Source organism: Cryptotermes secundus, unplaced genomic scaffold (genome assembly GCF_002891405.2).
Source record: "Cryptotermes secundus unplaced genomic scaffold, Csec_1.0 scaffold2387, whole genome shotgun sequence".
In the NCBI taxonomy this organism is placed as follows: Eukaryota; Metazoa; Arthropoda; class Insecta; order Blattodea; family Kalotermitidae; genus Cryptotermes; species Cryptotermes secundus.
The window spans coordinates 21,396-40,655 of NW_019731616.1; the positions used below are offsets into that span (position 1 = coordinate 21,396).

At 45.3% G+C, this 19,260-nt stretch overlaps 1 protein-coding gene across 3 annotated transcripts in view; it reads left to right on the forward strand.

Annotated features, from left to right (window-relative positions):
• The first annotated feature begins 2,310 nt into the window (after positions 1-2,310).
• The window catches only part of LOC111867332 (facilitated trehalose transporter Tret1), a 69,592-nt gene continuing 52,642 nt past the window's right edge, over positions 2,311-19,260 (forward strand). Inside the window, exon 1 of one of the 3 annotated variants that reach the window (XM_023857092.2) lies at positions 2,311-2,373. Coding sequence is in view for 2 of the 3 variants with exons in the window: in XM_023857088.2 (XP_023712856.2) it covers positions 13,024-13,089 (66 nt within the window). In the remaining variant the exon portion in view is untranslated. The other 2 variants (XM_023857089.2, XM_023857088.2) reach the window with 2 other exon arrangements.

Genomic DNA, 19,260 nt, shown 5'->3' on the forward strand with positions numbered 1-19,260 from the left:
ATTGTTAAGATTCGTTACTAGGAAACGTCTAGTGAAAACACCGCAGAGGAATAGCCATTGTGGAAATCAGCAACAGTGTTATAGTTACGACCTGTGAGTGATCAATAAATCTATTCACCAATCCAAACCATGTCTATAATCACTCTAAATCATGACAACTGGTGTCAGAAAATAGAAGTCAGTAGTGATACTGAGTTGGTTTAAGTGTGAAAAGAAAATGTGTTGACGGCCAGAAAAAAAGAAAGACTCTCAGTAGACTAGCGAATGGCAAGCCGCCTCTTATCAGTAACCTATGTACCACAGGCTGCCTTCTGATTATACAACCAAGAACATGGTTGCGTCATGAGTCTTACCACGGCCATGGACAGACAGGTAGGGTGGCATCATCCGAGTGTACTTTGAACACGTGTAACTGGAGGTAAGACTGAAGGTCAAAGCGGTCTGAAAAGTTAATTGGTTTCGCTGCACTAGCAGTTTCGGACACACCTCATTTTGGAGGCGTAAATGCTGACGTATGCCAAATTACGAAACTCCAATTCTGAGACAACTTTCAGCCTTGCACAACTCCAACGTATAATGTATAAACACTGGGGAAATGAAAGGAAAACAGAGAAAATTACGTAATGTTGATGTTAACATGTGAAGTCGGTCCCTTGTCACCGTTGCATGGCGCGTGCTGAGGTTGCGGACGGAGACAGCCTGAACAAGCTGTGAATATACTGAATAATCTGTCGCATAAAGCCTACAAGGGGTGGTCCTCCATCTTGGGGGTTGAGCGTGGGGCTAACAAACCTTACAGCAAAAAAGAAATGTTACTAAATGTAATACGGGGCTTCGAAATGGAATGGATTCTTCGGCTCTTAGAGAGACAGCGGGTTGGATTGAACTGGCTCAGGATAGGGACCTGTGGAGGGCTGTTGTGAACATGGTAATAACCTTTCAGGTTCCGTCAGATGTTGGGAGATTCTTGAATAGCAGAACAGCTTAACAACTGGCTGCTTCTCAAGTAAGACTCGCCTCCATGTAGATAGTTAGGAAAAGAAGCAGGAAGACGAGGGGCAACGCTCTAGACTTGCATTCGTGAGTTGCTAGTTTTGAATCTCGCCCGGGACACTGGCAATCCTGAAATCACGATTTTCCTGGTTTTCCTCAGTCCCTCTAGGCATATCCCGGGATGGTATCTCGATTAGACTTCGACCGCTTCTTTCCAAATCCTTGCTAGTTCATCATTCACCAATCACGCTATCTAGCAGGGTGCCGCCGAAAGCTGCAGAAACGGTACGGGGACCGGGCTCTACTGGCAGGGTGCCGCCGAAAGTTGCAGAAACGGTACGGGGACCGGGCTCTACTAGCAGGGTGCCGCCGAAAGTTGCAGAAACGGTACGGGGACCGGGCTCTACTAGCAGGGTGCCGCCCGCGGAGAGACGTGGTCATAATACAGGAACGACAATGCAAAAGAGACGTCGGAAAGGTCCGGAATGCAGCAATGGCATAAGGGACCTACACCTGAAGGGGCAGCTACGTCTGAGGAAGGGGAAAGAACCCCGACCCCACCGGACAGAAGGCTGTGTGGGACCCATAACTAGGATGGATGCTACGGAGAAGAGAAAATCTCTTGCCCCTGCCGGAAAATGAACCCCGGCCGTCCGTCCCGTAGCTATCACAGCTATATATATACTTATATAATAAACATGGAGAGGACTGACTTATTTCATCTGGCTCAGGATAGTTCAGGAGGCGCTATGCTACAAAGCTGAAAGGTTGCGGGTTCGACTCCTGATGAGATCACTGGATTTTTAAATTGATCCAATCCTTCCAGCCGTACTATGGCCCTCGGATTGACTCAGCCTCTAACAGAAATAAGTACCAAAAATCTTCCTGGGGAGCAAAGGGTGGCCGGCCGGAGCGTAAGCCTGACAACTCACCATCTGCGAGCTGTCTAGAAAATGTGGAAGCCTCGACGTCTCACAACCTTATGAGCCTCCACGGCCTGTTAGGAGTCTAGGTTACCCCCAAAGCCGGTCTGGACGCTGTGGAGGAGAGAAAAAAAAAGTCCCTTGCCCCTGCCGGGAACCTAACCCCGGTCGTCCAGCCCAAGGCCAGTCATTATACATACTGAGCTATACCGACTGTAAGTACGAGTATACGAGTATATGGTAACTAATTTGACTGCTCACGTTTGAAACCTTGACGATATCATATAGATTTGGAAAAACCTACGTTATACATGTTATGCCACTAAGGACATGATAACAGTGAACAATAATAGGTGTCAGTAGGGAGGGGGGCCAGACGTCCCTTTCCTGACGGTACATCAATGGTTCAACGCTGTACAAATACAACACTTTTCTTCTTCAAAGCGGGCAAGGCAAGGTAAGGCAGGAATCCTGTTTATCATCTTCCATACTGCTAAAACTGAATTTTAAATGTGAGGAAAAGCGAGGAAGTCAATTGCGTCAGTCGAAGAACGCGAAATTCAAAACGTAATGGGTTACTTGATAACGTTGTCAACCGACTCAAACAGCCTGTCCGCAATACCGCTTCGGCACTCAACACTGCTCCGCGACAAGAGCCTATGGGATCTCTCGTTTGCATCAAGGTAAGGGGAAAACTTCTGATCAAAGCTTTAAATCGCAGTGGTAACTATATGTGCCACCTACTTTAACATAAAAATACTCAGCCTTTTGTCCATATAGTGAATTTGTGTTTAGTGTGATGCCTAAACTGCATTAACCGACCGCCTCCATAACAGACTCAATATGTTTTCTGTGAGGTACGAACTGACTTCATAATTATTATTTACACGAATTCCAACAATCAAACCGTTCAAGTGACTAGACTGCCGTTGTAGCAGGAGCTATTATTGATAGGGCATTATCTGCTGTACTGAGCCTGGACTGACAGAGCCCCTGCATATGTTGTATATACATACATTTAATAACTTGTAAAATGTAAATTGTACATATTGACAACAGACTCATTACAGCTGACTGTGACTCTTGGCAAACGACAGACCCCGTCCTCTCGTCAGATAGAACTGTCTGACAGTAATAAAGATCTGGTCCCAGATGGGTGCTGGCCGACTGACTGTCGGTCGTATCATTATGTAATGTGGATGGACACAGAGTTGCAAAGTAACTGACCCGGTGTTTTCTATGCGGTCGGTGCCATGACCGTTGTTATGAGATCGCTCGGTAAACACGTTCCAACAATATAGGCTGTTTTCTGCGTGGTCAGTGTGGAGGCTATATAAAGACAGAGACAGAACAGATTTCAGTATTGGGGAGTATTTGAGAGTGTTCAAGTGACAGCCACGGGAAGTTAGTCGTGTGAAGGCTTGGCGTGTGAGTGGAAGACTTGAATTACGTGTAATACTTGGAGTGATTTGAAGCGCTAGTTTCTGTGTTGAGATCTATTACCAAGAGACGACTAGTGTGCGTGTAACGGTGAACTGGAAAGTGTGTAATTCAACGATAGCGCTGTATTGCATGTATTTAAGTGTGATTAAGAGGGTGTAACCAAGCTGTTAATAAATCCAATCATCCGAACTAGAACCCGTCATTTCGTCAGGCGTACCGCCCTACACGTGGCAATAATTTCGACTCTGAAGGCTTCCAAAGCAGCCAGACATTGGTCCCGGAACCAAGAATCACTGTGCTGGCGAGGACCAGCAGCAATTTAACAGTCAGTCAGACATCAAGGAGGGTCATGAGATAGCAAAATATGGTTATGAGTCCTGCAGGACAGGAAAATATGAATGAATGTGCCGGAGAAGTCTGAAAGCAAAAATTTACCCGAAACCACGCATCGAACTTTCACGGATACATATTTTATTTTCATTTTTTATTAATTTAACGACAGTTTCTCAGAATGCATCCTGTTGTGTATATAATATTTAATTAGTACAATGTTATCTTCATTCAAGATATCCCCACTTTGTTTGCTGTGTCTACGGTTATAATATAAGTAATTAGATTTAACGACGTTTTCAATAACTGAGGTTATACATATATATATATGCTTAGCGTCGAATGATATGGTGATCGGCGATAATCAGAAATTGCCAATGCCCTACTTTGAGGTACTTTGCTGGGAAGGACTGAGGAAAATCAAGGTAACCTCCCAAATATGAAGTTGCAACACCACCCATTGGCCTGTGTCGTTCCGTCTTCAGCGTGCTGCGAAAAAAAAAAAGACGGTAACTGTAGCTCAGTCAGTCACGTAACTGGCACCAAGCTGGCCGGCCGCAGGTCGATTCCTGGCAGAGACACACGCGCTTCTGCGAGCCCCTCCCCGGCACATATATAAAACAATTATTGACTGTTTGACACATTCCATCAACTGGGTAGGTTGTATACTGTCAGATGGTTGGACGGCTATAAGTAATGGAAATGACGAGGAAGAAAATCAGTTGTGGCCTATTTGAAGTTTATATTCAGTTATTTATATGGAGCTGTATATATCCACGTTTTCTTGACCCCGGCACTAGCTGAAGGTGAGCGGTCAGCTTCAAGCCCTGGCTGCATTACTCCCAGTATCCACCAGATAGGAGGCTGGGTGGGCCACAGAGCCAGTCTGGACGACGCGGAAAAGAGAAAAATTCTGACTCGAACATCAACTCTTCGTCAGTCGCTACACCGACTGCGCTATCCTCCACTCCCCCATACACCTTCATGGAGTAGTGCTTAATTAGTTAAGCACCCTTTATATGAAGACGGGGAGCTGTGAGAATTTCGGCACTAATTCATACCGGGCGACAAAGCGATCAGGTTATGTTCATCACACGCCGCCTCCGTGCAGCATCGGCGACTAGACTGGCCTAGGCATTTTTGTATGCCCATGTCAACTCGTAGGCATTTCAGTGGTTGTGTACACCTGTCCATTTCGTCATAAAGTCATCAATATATCCTGAGATATGAGGTTATCACAATGAGATGAATATTAAGAACATTAAGCCGTGTAGTCTGACAGTAGAGACCAACTGTTCGGGGAGGGGGGGGCACTTGCAGCTTCCGGAAGACGGAGGAAGAATACTTGGATATAGGTATCTATATCCCGTATTAATGTCTTTTATTTTGGGGACGAGATTATATCATTTTAATGAAAAATGCCCCGAATAAGATTAGAGGTAACTGAAAGTGGTCCGAATGTTGAAAGCAGCGCTAAACTGATGAGAGGCAGTCACGATATATCCTGCGTCGGGACAAAAAGCTGATAATTAGCAAGAAAATGAGCCAACACGTAAAGCCAATATTCATTTACATTTCCCAAGGAACTTCGACATTTCACGATTCCAGAAATAGTCGGTATAGCGACTGGCTACGGCCTGGACGACTGAGGGGTCGAAATTCGAGTCCCGGTAAGGCCAAGAATTTTCTCTTTTCCACAGCGTCCAGACCGACTTTGGGGTCCACCCAACCTACTATCCAATGGGTACCGGGAAACTTGTGAATATGGTAGTGAACCTCCGGTTTCCATGAAATGCTAGAATTTTGTTCATTAATTGAACATACGTAAATTGTTCTTCATGACAGGTAGTGATTGGTAATGCTTTTCAATGACACAAACTACAGAATATTGTGCGTCACAGGGTAGGCAAGTGTATTATCTCAAATTACGCAAAACAGCCATGGTTTAAGCCACGCAATTTTAAACGACAAAAGTTTAATACATGCCAAGCATCGTTAAACAGTTACAGTTTCCAGGGTAACCGAATTGAATTCTGTATGCGAAACTTCAATGTTAAAACATCTGATGCCGTGTGGGTAGACAGAGGTCCACTGACGTTTCGGAGGACTGTACTGCCTCCATTTACAGGGTCGGATAACACGCCAAGTAGCAAAAAGAGACAATCTTCTCGGATGTAACGCCGCGAAGTCTGGTAGTTTAATGATGTTTCGGAGGAACATAATGCCTCCATATTCGAGGTTTTAGTGTTGAGGCCGTACAGATTGTCAGAAGTTCACCGACTTTTCGAAGGGACGTACTGAATCTATCATCAGGGTAGAAAAGTACGCGAAGCGAGTAGCAAAAGCAGATAAAACTAGAAGAAATTGAAGAATTGCTAACGGCACATTTCACTTCTGTACAATATAGTAATAGCTGCCATAGTTCAGTCGGGATTTAATGACCCTTTGTACGAGGGCTCAGCGTTGTATCCCACCTCGAAACAGTACTGGCCGACAGCCACGTGTCTGACACCGACGTTGCCAAACTCTGTCCTTTGCAACATGTCGGTTCTCTACGCCATCAGACGACCTTACCTGCAAACTTGCGACTACGTGTCTTGACATTTGGAACCGAAATTACTATCTGACAACATCTGAGCTGCTTACGTCACAAGCAAGCGAGATCAGGAACCATTAAATTGCGGCGTTCCTATAGTAACCTGCACACCATACCTCACAGAAGTTTAAAAAAAATCGGTCAGTGAAGCAAGTAATTGCCAAGGGGCCGCGCCATAGCTCAAGCGGTTAGTCGCTGACTTCCCACCGCGGCGGCCCGGGTTTGATCCCGGGTCTGGTAAAGTGGGATTTGTGGTGGACAAAGTGGCGCTGGGGTAGGTTTTCTCCGAGTACTTCGGTTTCCCCTGCCAATCTTCATTCCACCAACTGCTCCACAATCACCTTCACCTATTATCTGGGGCTGGTACAATAGGCCAGAAGTGGCCGCAGTACAAGGGACTTAGTCCCATTAAGCAAAGTCATCGCCAAATGGCGGTATAATTATATGAGCCTTGATCTAGAACACAAGATTCATACGTGTTTAACCGAACGTACATATCACTGTCCGTGACGAGAAACTTGCCATGAACACTCACGCACTGAGCAAACCTCGAACTTGCGACCACAAACCGTGGTCGTATTAAAATCGTCCCGGCCTTCACAAAAACAAACTGCGCGGCTTCAGTCCGCAAACGAACTATACCGACCGAGCGACCGACGCTTGTCGGCAAAGTTAGTTTTAGGGAATACTTTATGAATATGGCCCCTATGATCCTTTAAACACCACACCCAACAGATGTTTGTGAAAACGGAGGAACAGCTGTACGCGTTAACCTCGGCGTTAGATGTTAGCTTCACGCCCCAGCCACTTTACCCCCAATGATCCTTTAAACACCACACCCAACAGATGTTTGTGAAAACGGAGGAACAGCTGTACGCGTTAACCTCGGCGTTAGATGTTAGCTTCACGCCCCAGCCACTTTACCCCCAAACTAAGTACATATGGAATAGGGAACTGGGTGGGCCCCAGAGGCAGTCTGGTTTCTGAGGAGGGGAGAAAAATCGAATCGAGGCCCGATTCTTCGGTCGTCCAGCGCACAGCCTGGCTGTGATCACTGAGCTACGAGGGTTATCTGAATGACGCAGTGTAGTCTGGTATAAGTTTACGTCAGTCCCTCTGAAACGTCGATAAAACTTTTACCAGATTAAACGACGTCACATTCCAATATGCTCCTACAGAACAGGGTAGCCTGGCAGTAATGATCTGGATTTTATTTGGGAGGTGTTTGGTTCGAATTTCGATCGAGACACAGACTACTGTGAATGCAACTCTTCATTTTCCACTGTCACTCCAGCCATATGCTGGGATAGTACCTCAATCAGGCCACGACCGCTTTATTTGTCTATTATCTTACCATTCGACACGGAAAGCGCAGTAAAATAGACGCCCAAAATGACCCTAACCGCACCGCCATTTTAAGTAGTCAGTGAAGAGGACATAAATGGAAGTAAAACCGCTGTAATGGATGTAAAAGTCTCCTATTTATATCAACAGATAGCAGCAAAGCCCAGCTTCATGACAGTCTAGGTAGCAGGCGCGCATGAGCATGTTCAGAGGCTGGTTTCAATACTCAAAATGGCGACCGTGCTTGAGAAGTTTAATACTGAAAAGCAGCGTTCTGTTGTGCGTTTTCTTGTGGGCAAAAGGACTCAAAGCAAAGGATATTCATAAAGAAATGTTTCCTGTTTACGGTGGAAAGTGTCTGTCGCGTAAAGTGGTTCACAACTGGGTGGAAAAACGTTTCGCTGATGAAGTTGAAACGGGGCTTAGGAAGTGGTTGAGACAACAGTCAAAAGACTTCTATGCTGCGGGTTTCGACGCACTGGTAAAACTGTGACCTCTGAGCCAAATTATTAAGGACATTTCCCGCCCAACAATAGTCTCTAATGCCTCTGGTAGATGGGGGAAGCATCTAGATACCGCTGAGCCAGTAGAGGCCGAACTCGCTGGCTGAGTGGTGACTGATGGCACGAACCAGTATTGGTAGGGTATAGAGACTGGTAGAATATCACAGGGGGACGTACAATAGACCACTGGTCGCCGTGCATGGGGAAACCCACCCCCTCCAATAATAATAATAATAATAATACTCTCCTCCGTATATGGCACGCAGTCGCCCCCCCCCTTTTTGTTTCATACACCTGAACTGGATATACACGGATTTCGTGTCAGCGCGAAGGCGAAAAGAGTCAGACGGCTCTCCAGTCAAGTCGGTCGGAGTCATAACGCAAAAGTTCACTTCAAGATAGCGCTGATAAAAAAAACACACTCACCTTATATCAGTCATGAAACAGAGTGACGCAGGTGAGTCACATGTGCAATGGCGTGTAACCTGAGTCAACCACCCGATCAACCTAACGTACTTTTTTTGGTCTTTCCTTGTGGCTTCCAACACGAGCCTACCAAGCAGTGGTTTAGAGGTCTGGTCTACACTTGTATTCACGATAGATTTCGTATCGTAGCGTCATGCTGTGTTGTATCTACTGTCGTTTATTTACGTCAGCACAGCTACTTACCCCACACGTGTCACCTAAATGGACAAAAAAACCTCCGTGGTTTCAGTCGGCAAGTAAACTATACCGATCGAGCGACCGCCGCTTGTCGGCGAAGTTAGTGCCAACTTTTGCGGATAGAGGGTGTCGCCGTTAATTTCGGTTTTCTACACTGGAACCGCCATTTCCTTGAAATAGCTCCTCAATTATCCTCAAGAGTCTGAGTGGATCCCTCTGTAGTCTACTGGTCAGAGTCCAGCCTACAGATCCAGAGGCCCGGATTTGATTCCTGGCGCTACCAGATTTTCTAAAAAGTAGTGGGTCTAGAACGGGGTGTTAATATGTACCTTTACACAAGTTGTGTTAACAGAAATAAATACTTTTACTAGGGAAGTACTCGGTTCGATTCTAGCTGTCCCGTTTTCCGTGGTTGTCCGCAGTCTCTTCACACAAATACCGGAACAGTATCTCGATTAGGAAAAGATCGTTTCCTTCCGAATCCTTTCCAATTAATCATTCATCCATATAATTAGACCCCATATAATTTCTACACTGAACTAAATCCAAGGAGCTGAGTTCTTGAGAAGCCGCCAGTGGCTTAGCCACTCGAGAAAATTCCTAACATTGTACGGGACGCGAAGGTTGAAAAGAACCCTCCACTGGTGGCTGTCCTACGCCACACCACGCCCATCCTATCTCTCTACGCTACACGGACTTCACATGTTCCAAGCCCATTTTCCTTAGCTCGAGCCGTTTGTCCAAAGAATACTTCCAAGTCCGGAGCCCTGTAACATTTCGTCTAACAAAACTATTTTAATTTTACCGTGAGGAGTTGTTAGCCCCACGCTCAACTCCCAAACCTGACTACCCCTTGTCGGCTGTCCGCGGCTGCTTATTAAATAAATTCACAGTTACTCTCCATACCTGGAGGTCGTCTCCCGTGTTCGCAACCTGAGGACGCGCCATGCCGTTGTGACAAAGGACACGAAAGCATAGGTCAAATAACCCGCGACAGATGCACGCAACCGGGTAACGACAATTTATCGGTCACTGTCCTTCAGGGGGTGAAACCCCTTAGCCACTGGAATCAAATGTTGCTGCAACATGTCACATTGAAAGAAATACAGTTGAATGAAAGCATACGGCAATAAGTGTCCCCATACCATATCAAAGAGACGTACATTGGCCTGTCTTCAGAACACTGTGGCGTCCTTCCTCCACAATACAACACATTTCCTTTTGTACTGTCATTGTTTCATGTGCTAATGTTAATAAACAACACAATACAAGTATACATATGAATTAATATCCTAACAATGAGTTCATTACCCTAAGCGGGACAACAGAATTAGCATGCAACACAAAACAGAGCAGACCTACTGTTCGTTCATAACAAGAAGTTCTGGGAAGAACCCGATTCCCGATGGTCATTGCAATTTTCAATTTATCTAATCCTCCCAGCCGCATTATAAACCTGGGGTCGACTCACGCTCTAACAGAAATGAGTACCAGGAATCTTCCTCGGGGGTAAAGGGCGGCCGGCACGTAAGGCCGACTTCACCTCCATCTATAAGCCGAGTGTCTAGATAATGTGGCAGCCTCGACGTCTCACAACCCTATGGGCCTCCACGGCCTGTTACATGGATAGCTTTATTTAACCTCATCGCTATCTTTGAACCGATTGTCTAGAAAATGTGGGAGCTTCGACGTCTCACAACCCTATGGGCCTCCACGGTCTACTCTCTGGTAACATTATGCGCCAAACTGGACCATTTTGTTCTGAAATTATTGAGTTATGACTCCTACTGTCCTTGATTTGGAAATGCTAATATGGGCACAGCCACGATTTTTCCCAAGGGTGGGTTTCGACTGGGGAGGGTGAGGCATTACAATGTACTTACCAGTCTGCATTTAAGTCCGTTAAGATTATGTTTAGTGATCGCCCTGGAGCATTAAGAACGGAAGAACATTTCTTTAATCATAATTTTAAGTGTCATTATCAATGTTTTCTGTGTGTCCGTTCCTTCACTCAGAGGGCTCAGATGCCCATGGACTGCAGCATTTAGCCGACGAAGCATGAATTTTGATGACGTTAAAGAAAAGAGAAAAAGCAAATTCTGTTAGAAGGTTCCCAGTCTTCGCCCACTTGTCCGGCTGATAAGCGTCTTATGACAGTGGGAGCATTGGGCTGTTATTTTTTAGTTTCTTGGGGTGAGGTGAGACTGAGTTCACTTGGTACGTCGGCCACTGTTTGGCCTATTGTACCAGCCCCGGATGATGAATGTGAATAGGCGGAATGAGAATTGGCAGGGGAAACCGAAGTACTCTGAGAAAAATCTGCCCCAGCGCCACTTTGTCCACCACAAATCCCACATGACCTGACCTGGGATCGAACCCGGGCCGCCGCGTTAGGGTGTTACGATGGCTAGAAGTAGTGTCTTGAGGTAGGGGCTGAGGAAATTTGAATTTCTTCACGTCATGATCATGCCTCAGGCATGTACTTCATTAGTTAAGCACTATGCCATTAAGATGTAGCTCCACCATTCTTAACCTCGGCACTCGGTGGAGTGGTCAACTTCACGCCCTGCCCCTTTACTCCCGCGGAAAGATCCCTGCACCTGCTAGATAGGAGGCTGGGTGGACGTTATGGAGAGGAAAAAAAAATCTCTTGATCCTTCCAGGAATCGAACCCCAATTCCTCGGTCGTCCAGTCGGTAGACTAGTCGCTGTGGACTACTTATAAATTCAGTTCCTACCTCACAGGAAACACTTGCATCTCCGTTATAAAGATCAGTTAATTGATACATTTTAAGAAACACTCGCTGTTTATTGTGAGAACACTGATATGAAATGCACAAATACATTGTGAGAGCAAAATATAGGGCTCCTCAAGTTTTAAAAACGGCCGTGCATGTAGTAATAGCTATGTTTTAAGGGTTATTATAAAGTAAAAAAGTAAAGTAAAGCTATCCCTGTAACAGGCCGTGAAGGCCCATAGGGTTGTGAGACGTCGAGGCTCCCACATTTTCTAGACAATCGGCTCAAAGACGGCGGTGAGGTTGTTAGCCTTACGCGCCGGCCTCCCTTTACCCCCATCCCCCCAGGAACATTCCTAGTACTCATTTCTGTTAGAGGCTGAGTCGACCCCAGGGCCATAGCGCGGCTGGAAGGATTAGGTAAATTTAAAAAATAAAAGACCTCATCGGGAATCCAAACCCCGACATTCCGGCTTGTAGCATAGTGCCTCAACCAAATACGCCCTCAAAATAAAGGTCGTGGAGGCACATAGAATTGTGAGACGTCGAGGTTCCCACATTTTCTAGACAATCGGCTCACAGATGGCGGTGAGGTTGCCGGCCTTACGCGCCGACCGTCCTGAGGAAAACTACGAAGAGCTTCAGTCACGATATCCGCTGTCTAGTCTGAACTGAGCACATCTCACGTAGACGTGTTTGCCGTTACCGAAAAATGTCCTTCCAATAGATTCTGTATGAAGAGCTACGATAGCTCAGTTGGTAAAGCGACTAGACTACAGGTTGGATGGCCGGTGTTGGATTTTTCTCATCTCCGTAGCGTCTACTTGGCATTAACTTCGCCGACAAGCGGCGGTCGCTCGTTCGGTATAGTTTGCTCGCGGACTAAAGACAAGGAGTATGTTTTTGTTTGTCTGTAGCGTCTACACCGGTTCTGGGACCCACCCAGCCTCCTATGCAATGGGTACCAAGAATTGTTTCGCAGGGGAAAAGCGGCAGGAGCGTGTAGCTGGTCACTGACCAACATCTAATACCGAGGTGCTAAATTACATAATTAAGCACATGGGATAATTTGCCTTTTACCATAGATTCTATACGGCATTTGATGTTTAAGCAGTAAAACTAAGATAAACGGCGCAAAAACTGCTGATTCCGACGTTTCAAACTTCAGGAGACAATTTGTTTGTTACATTCTGCTTAATGCCGTTCTGAACAGTGTTTACACACACTGATTCCCAGCTTATTTACCCGTGTTTGACACGGTCTTAACAAGGGGGCTTTAACAAGAATGCAGACTCCGATATGGAGCCGGGGCGAGAGGAGAGAAGCTGCCAGTTCCTCACTTACTATATGAGTACCTCCACTTAAACACGCAACGCTGCAATGCCTGGACAGCGTGTGATAAGTGATAATTCATCTCCGAAACAAGTGATTACTTTGAATACTCGCGTGTCGGCGGTTTCATTACGCAGACTAACTTTAATTCAGCTAAAATGGAGAAACGAATTATCAAAATGGTGGGACAGATACAGGAACCTGCCACAAGCAACGATGAGGAGGTAAGAACACTTAAATACAGCCCCAAATACTACGAACGATTTTTACGAAATGCAGTATACATAACGGACCGACTTTGGTTCGATTCCCGGACAGGGGTCACTCAGACCGGCTCTGGAGTCTACTCAGTCTCCCATTTATGGGACACGGTTTACTCTGTCCCCTGGGAGGTTGTGGGCTAAAGCATGAAGCCGACCACTCACCTCCGTATAGTGCCGAGGTCAAGAAGGGTGGAGAGCTGTACCTCCACTCCCGCACACGTCTTCATGGCGTGGTGCTTAATTAATTATATTTTTACATCTATCTTAGTAAATAACGGGGACTCTCAAACCACAACTGTAAGAAAAAAATAAGTTCTCGCAGGGCTTAATTAAGTACCACCAAAACGATGGGAAACGGGCGCTGTTTAATCGAGGGTAAAGCGGCCGAAGCGCGAAGCTCATCACTAACCCCCTTCTAGGGTCGAGGTTTAAGAAAGCATGAAGTAATATAGCCACTCTTCCAAATGTCTTTCATGTTCAAGGACATTTTTACCTTACTATTTAGAATGGACATTATAAGGAAGCAGATAAGAAACGTGTAAGGCAGGAACACAATGGTCCTTCAAATGCAAAGGCCGACCACACTGAAAATAACAACCAGGCTACCTGAAGGAACAGCCATCAGGGCATGATGGATCGCATCCATACACGTTACACTCCGAGGGGCTTCCCAAAGATATGAAACACAGAAGGCAAGGTAAAGCTCTCCATGTTACAGGCTGTCGAGGCCCACAAGGGTGTGAGACGTCGAGGATCCCACATTTCTTAGACAATCGGCTCACAGATGGCGGTAAGGTTGTCAGCCTTACGCGCCGGCCGCCCTTTACCCCCAGGAATATTCCTGGCACCATTTCTGTTAGAGACTGAGCCGAACCCAGGGTCATAGTGCGGCTGGAAGGATTAGGTAAATTGAAAAAAAAAATCCAATGATCTCATCGGAAATCGAATCCGCGACCTTCCGGCTTGCAGCATACTGCCCCAACCATCTACGCTACCGAGTGCCCTATAAAACATCAAGATAGTTAATAATATGTGAATATATCCGTCGATAACAGCAAATTTATATTTTAAATAAAATTAATGACGGACTCAAATAATAGCCAATTCAGTTTAATGTGTCCCCATCAGATCAGCATCTGCATAAGAGGATCGAAAGTCGGAACATGCCATTCCAGCCGTTAAAACACATACACACAAGCCGCCACTGACACCAACACATACACTGAGACAACATCCACGTTCCCATATGGACGAAAGCGAGAAACAGATTAGCAACCCCCCTATACATAACAAGGACATTTTTAGCACAACTATAAATAATAACAATTTTAGAAAAGCTTGACTAATGTAAGATTTGAGGTTTTCACGGCGGTGACTATGAAGAAAGCAGTCTTCTGGAATGTGGCGCCGCGTAGATATTGTGTTAACCGACGTTTCGAGGAACGTATCGCCTCCATCTTCAGGATGAGAAAACAAAAAATCCGCGAGCGAGGAACCTGCTCTCATACAGTTCGACCAGACATTAATCTGTCAGCACCTGTTCACGCTGGTTCCTCGCTCGCGGATTTTTTGTCTTCTACCCTGAAGATGAAGGCGATACGTTCCTCCGAAACTTCGGTTAACACAATATCTACCCGGCGCCACATCCCAGAAGACTGCTTTCTTCAAGTTTTACTAATGTTCGACAATTATTTTTAGTATATTCAAACGTCTTAATCTTACGTAAAACTTTTTATATGAGAAGACTATTAGCAACGGATCCATTGCGTCAGGCAGGTTAGTAACCAACGTGGATACATTTTGTTGTTTATAAAAGCCTGAAGATGATCGTAAAAGACCGAAACATGTAGTGTGAACTGGTTTATTGACGGATATATTTACACATCACTGACATATGCTAGAGGATGCCAAACATGCGAACGATGACACTCAGGCAGATGGCACCACAAGTCTGCAAAGATGAATGCTTGCTTATTGCCCCGAGAACTGCAATCAATTAGTTCTGCAACTATCCTCCATTAAGTTCTTCAAAACTTCTAAAGTTAGTTTTATTACCCTCCTCAAATTACCTCGGCTTTCTCCTTCCTCTTCGTCGTCTTCGCCGTCCACTTCTTCTTCTTCTTCATATCTGGAAGTACGAATCTTTTTGACAACGGGGGCGACGTCATCATCGGATGATTGGCCAACTGCTTGGCCTCTACCTACACAGGACAACACAAACACAGAAAAGTCGAGGCACACACATCCATCCCCCGAGAGGAACCCGAACCCGTCATATCTCAGTATTCGAGTGGTCGATCCTGCGGCTACTGTGATTGGTTGCTAAGCCAGAGTGATTCACTTGTAAAGATCGCGAATTTATAATTATAAATCACGCAAAAAAATCACCGAGAAAGACGAAAGATGGCCAGAAGTGGCTTACAGAAGACGTTGAGATTGGTTCCCCTCTGCCTGCAGACGCAGAAATGGCGCAAACCAGATTGCATACAGAGGCTCACAGTTCCAAGTGCACAGCGTCGTTAAAATTTCGTTTTCATGGGCAAATTATTGCACAGAAAACTAAGTATATGTTGCTGTCTCGTCACCAAAATGCGGGGCAAAATCATGACATAAAGATAGGAAACAGATGTTCTGAAAATGTGGCACACTTAAGATATTTGGGAACGACGATAACAAATCAAAACCTGAAGAAAGCAGTCTTCTGGGATTTGGCACCGTGTATATGTGGTGTTAACACCACATATNTGAAGTCGGGTAATGCTTGCTACCGTTCAGTCCAGAACCTTTTGTCTTCTCGTCTGCTGTCCAAAAACGTAAGGATCAGAATATATAAAACTATAATTTGGGTGTGAAACTTGGTCTTTGACATTAAGGGAAGAACATAGGCTGAGGGTGTTTGGAATGAGGGCGTTGAGGAGAATATTTGGACCGAAGAGAGATGAAGTGACAGGAGGTTTGAGAAAACTGCATAATGAGGAGCTTCATAACTTGTACTCTTCTCCAAGTGTAATTAGAATGATCAAGTCAAGGAGGATGAGGTGGGCAGGGCATGTAGCACGAATGGGGGAGAGCAGAAATGCATATAGGATATTGGTGGGAAAGCCAGAAGGAAAGGGACCACTAGGAAGACCAAGGCGTAGGTGGGTAGACAATATTAAAATGGATTGCAGAGAGATAGGATGGGATGGTATGGATTGGACAGATCTGGCTCAGGATAGTGATCAGTGAAGGGCTCTTGTGAATACGGTAATGAACCTTCGGGTTCCATAAAATGCTGGGAAATTCTTGAGTAGCTGCAGATTTGGCTTCTCCTCAAGAAGGGCTCAGCTCCATAAGTAAGTAAGTAAGGCAAATTATTACGTGGTTTATAATTATCATCCGTAATTTGGGGCCTCCTCCGAGTGAATCACCCTGTAGTACTTCATATCTGTGGTGAGAATGCACAAGGCGAAGAGAAACTCTGATGTGCTATATTTACGGATGACAAAAAGGTGTTTCCTATGTTGGTGGTCAGCTACCACCATACAGAAAACATATGGAATAGATCAGCGAACACTTAAAATAAACATATAACTGAAATTTTTGTCCAACAGCAGACGGGAAGAAACCATCTGGACGACCAAGGCATGGATGATACGATAAATTAAAATGTAAAGATAACCCGGTGCGTAATTAATGACAATGCCATGAAGACGTGTGCCCAGTTTTCGAGGTCTTCAAGAAAGGAGGTCGCTATACCGACTACAGATGCTAGGCTAATAACAATATGTGTCTTACAGAATTTCTTTAAGTGTTGATGAATGTGCAATGGATTGCCCGTTAAAGATTGACTGCCTGCTAAATTGCTGCTGGCCCTCGCCAGCACATTAATTCTTGGTTCCGAGTCCCACGGGACTCACGACCATATTTTACTGTCTGACGACTCTGGGAACCTTCAGACTGCCTCTAAGACTTGGAGTCAGTGTTACTTTACGACTAGCGGTTTACCGCCCATCAATTCGTCTTGTATCCAAGCCCCTTGTGATTCACGACCAGAGATCCCTTTGCAATTGAACCCTTGTAGTCACGGTCCTTATGTAACATCTTCGACGAGAGGACTGGTTTGTCTCTTATGAATATGCTTCGCTTTCGTCAAGTGTACGTATCTCACTTATAGCATAGGTCTATATGGTTATAGGGAATCTTTTCTTCCCGGAAAGCGGCCCATCCGATAATTAGGAATATAGAACTCCTCAAGGGGGTTGAGACATGTCTCTCAGAGCAGAGCCACATCTATATGTAAGTCTTGCAGCTGTTCGCTGAGCTCAGTATACATATAAGAATTCAGTCCGTACCTCACAGAAAGCACATTACGTCTCCATAACAACGCCCAACCGGTTAATGCTGTTTAGGGAAACAATCGCTGTTTATTGTGAGAACCATACGGAACACATAAATACACTGTGTAGGCAGAGTGCACAGTTTTAGTATCTTGAAGTCCGTACCTCACAGGAAACACACTCCGTCTCCATAGCAACGCCCAACCGGTTAATGCTGTTTAGGGAAATAATCGCTGTTTACTGTGAGAACCATACGGAACACATAAATACACTGTGTGGGCAGAATACACAGTTTTAGTTGATACTGAAAGCAGGTGGTGCTTTATGGTTATGAGATTTGAGCCTCGTATGGCTTTCAGTATTATGACTGCTGTCTTCTGGGTTGTAAATCGATGTATGTTGGCAGAGAGCACCGTTTCGGAGGAACCTGGAGCCTACATCTTCAAGGTATATATCCTAAGGACAAGAGCACACGGGTTCCTACGAAAAACGTGTCTTCCCATCCCAGGTTTCAGTAGTCTTGCATGAATCTGTCCAAGAGAGGGACCGGTGGCAGGCTCTTATGAACACAGTAATATCCCCTCTAGTGTCATGAAAGACATGGAATTTCCTGACTAGCTGAGCGACTATTAGTTTGTAATTAGATGAATTAGTTACCTATGTCACGCTAAGAATATGCAGTCTGGCAAATTTTAATCTGAGTTAGCTGAAGGCAGAGTTGTCTCTATGCTTAATTAGGCACCACGGCTTTGAGATGTATGGAGGAGAGAAGGAATAGCTCCACGCATTAACCTAGGCACTAGATGGAAGTGAGGGGTCAACTTCTCGCCCCGGCCGCTCTATTTCCGAGGGACATAAGCCCCACCCATTGGTTGGGCTTCAGAGGCGGCCTGTCTCTGACGATAACAGAATCCTAATTCTTCGATAATCCAGCCTGTAGTCACTATATTGACTGAGCTAACAAAGTCAGACAAGAAAGTACAAATACCATGCAGAGTGTTGCCAAAAGCACCAGTTAAACTCTAGTCCAAAGTATAACCGAGTTCACCAAGTCAGCATCGGAAAAGTACTGGAACTATTTTTAGATTTACAGAGCATGCGCCTTGTGATACAAACCAAATAATCAGCATGCAATAAATAATTTGAGTTCTTTAAATTGCCGCCGATTTACGTTGTAACTACATTCATGAAAAATTGCTGTGTAACGCGAAGACACGTACATCTAAGGCGGAATTTTTCATAGGTTCAACAAATCTAAGGTTCTTAGTTTCAAATTCACGTTGCTGATTTAAGGTCATCAGAAGAGTACTATCTGTGTACATAGGACTTTACCAACGTTTCAGTGGAACGTGCTGCTTCCATCTTCAAGGACGAAGATTGGACTTAGCAAGTAGCAGGCAAGAAGAAAGGCGCACAGCTTTAGCAAAACACGATGATTTCTCAGTATTTTGCAGGGCTCTGCTTACGGCATACGTCTTGCTCGCTATCAGCTTGGCTCACTCTTCAAACTTGAAGATGGAGGCAGTATGTTCCTTCGAAGCTTCAGTGAACATTTACCAGACTGCACGGCATTACATACCGTAAGGTATGGTGACAGCTGTGAGAAACTAAAATCCAATGTATAGTTCCGTTGCTAGCCAAAGACCTCGAAATAAGCGAGACAACAGCCGTTGCTACGCTAAGAACGTGAGATGAGCCCTTGTATTAGACCTGTTTCTGGGCAACGGCTCTGCAAACACGTTCCAGCTGCAAGGGTTACGCATGCAACGGGGGAAACTGGGTGTTGCCTACGCGGTCCGCGCCGGGGAGATTG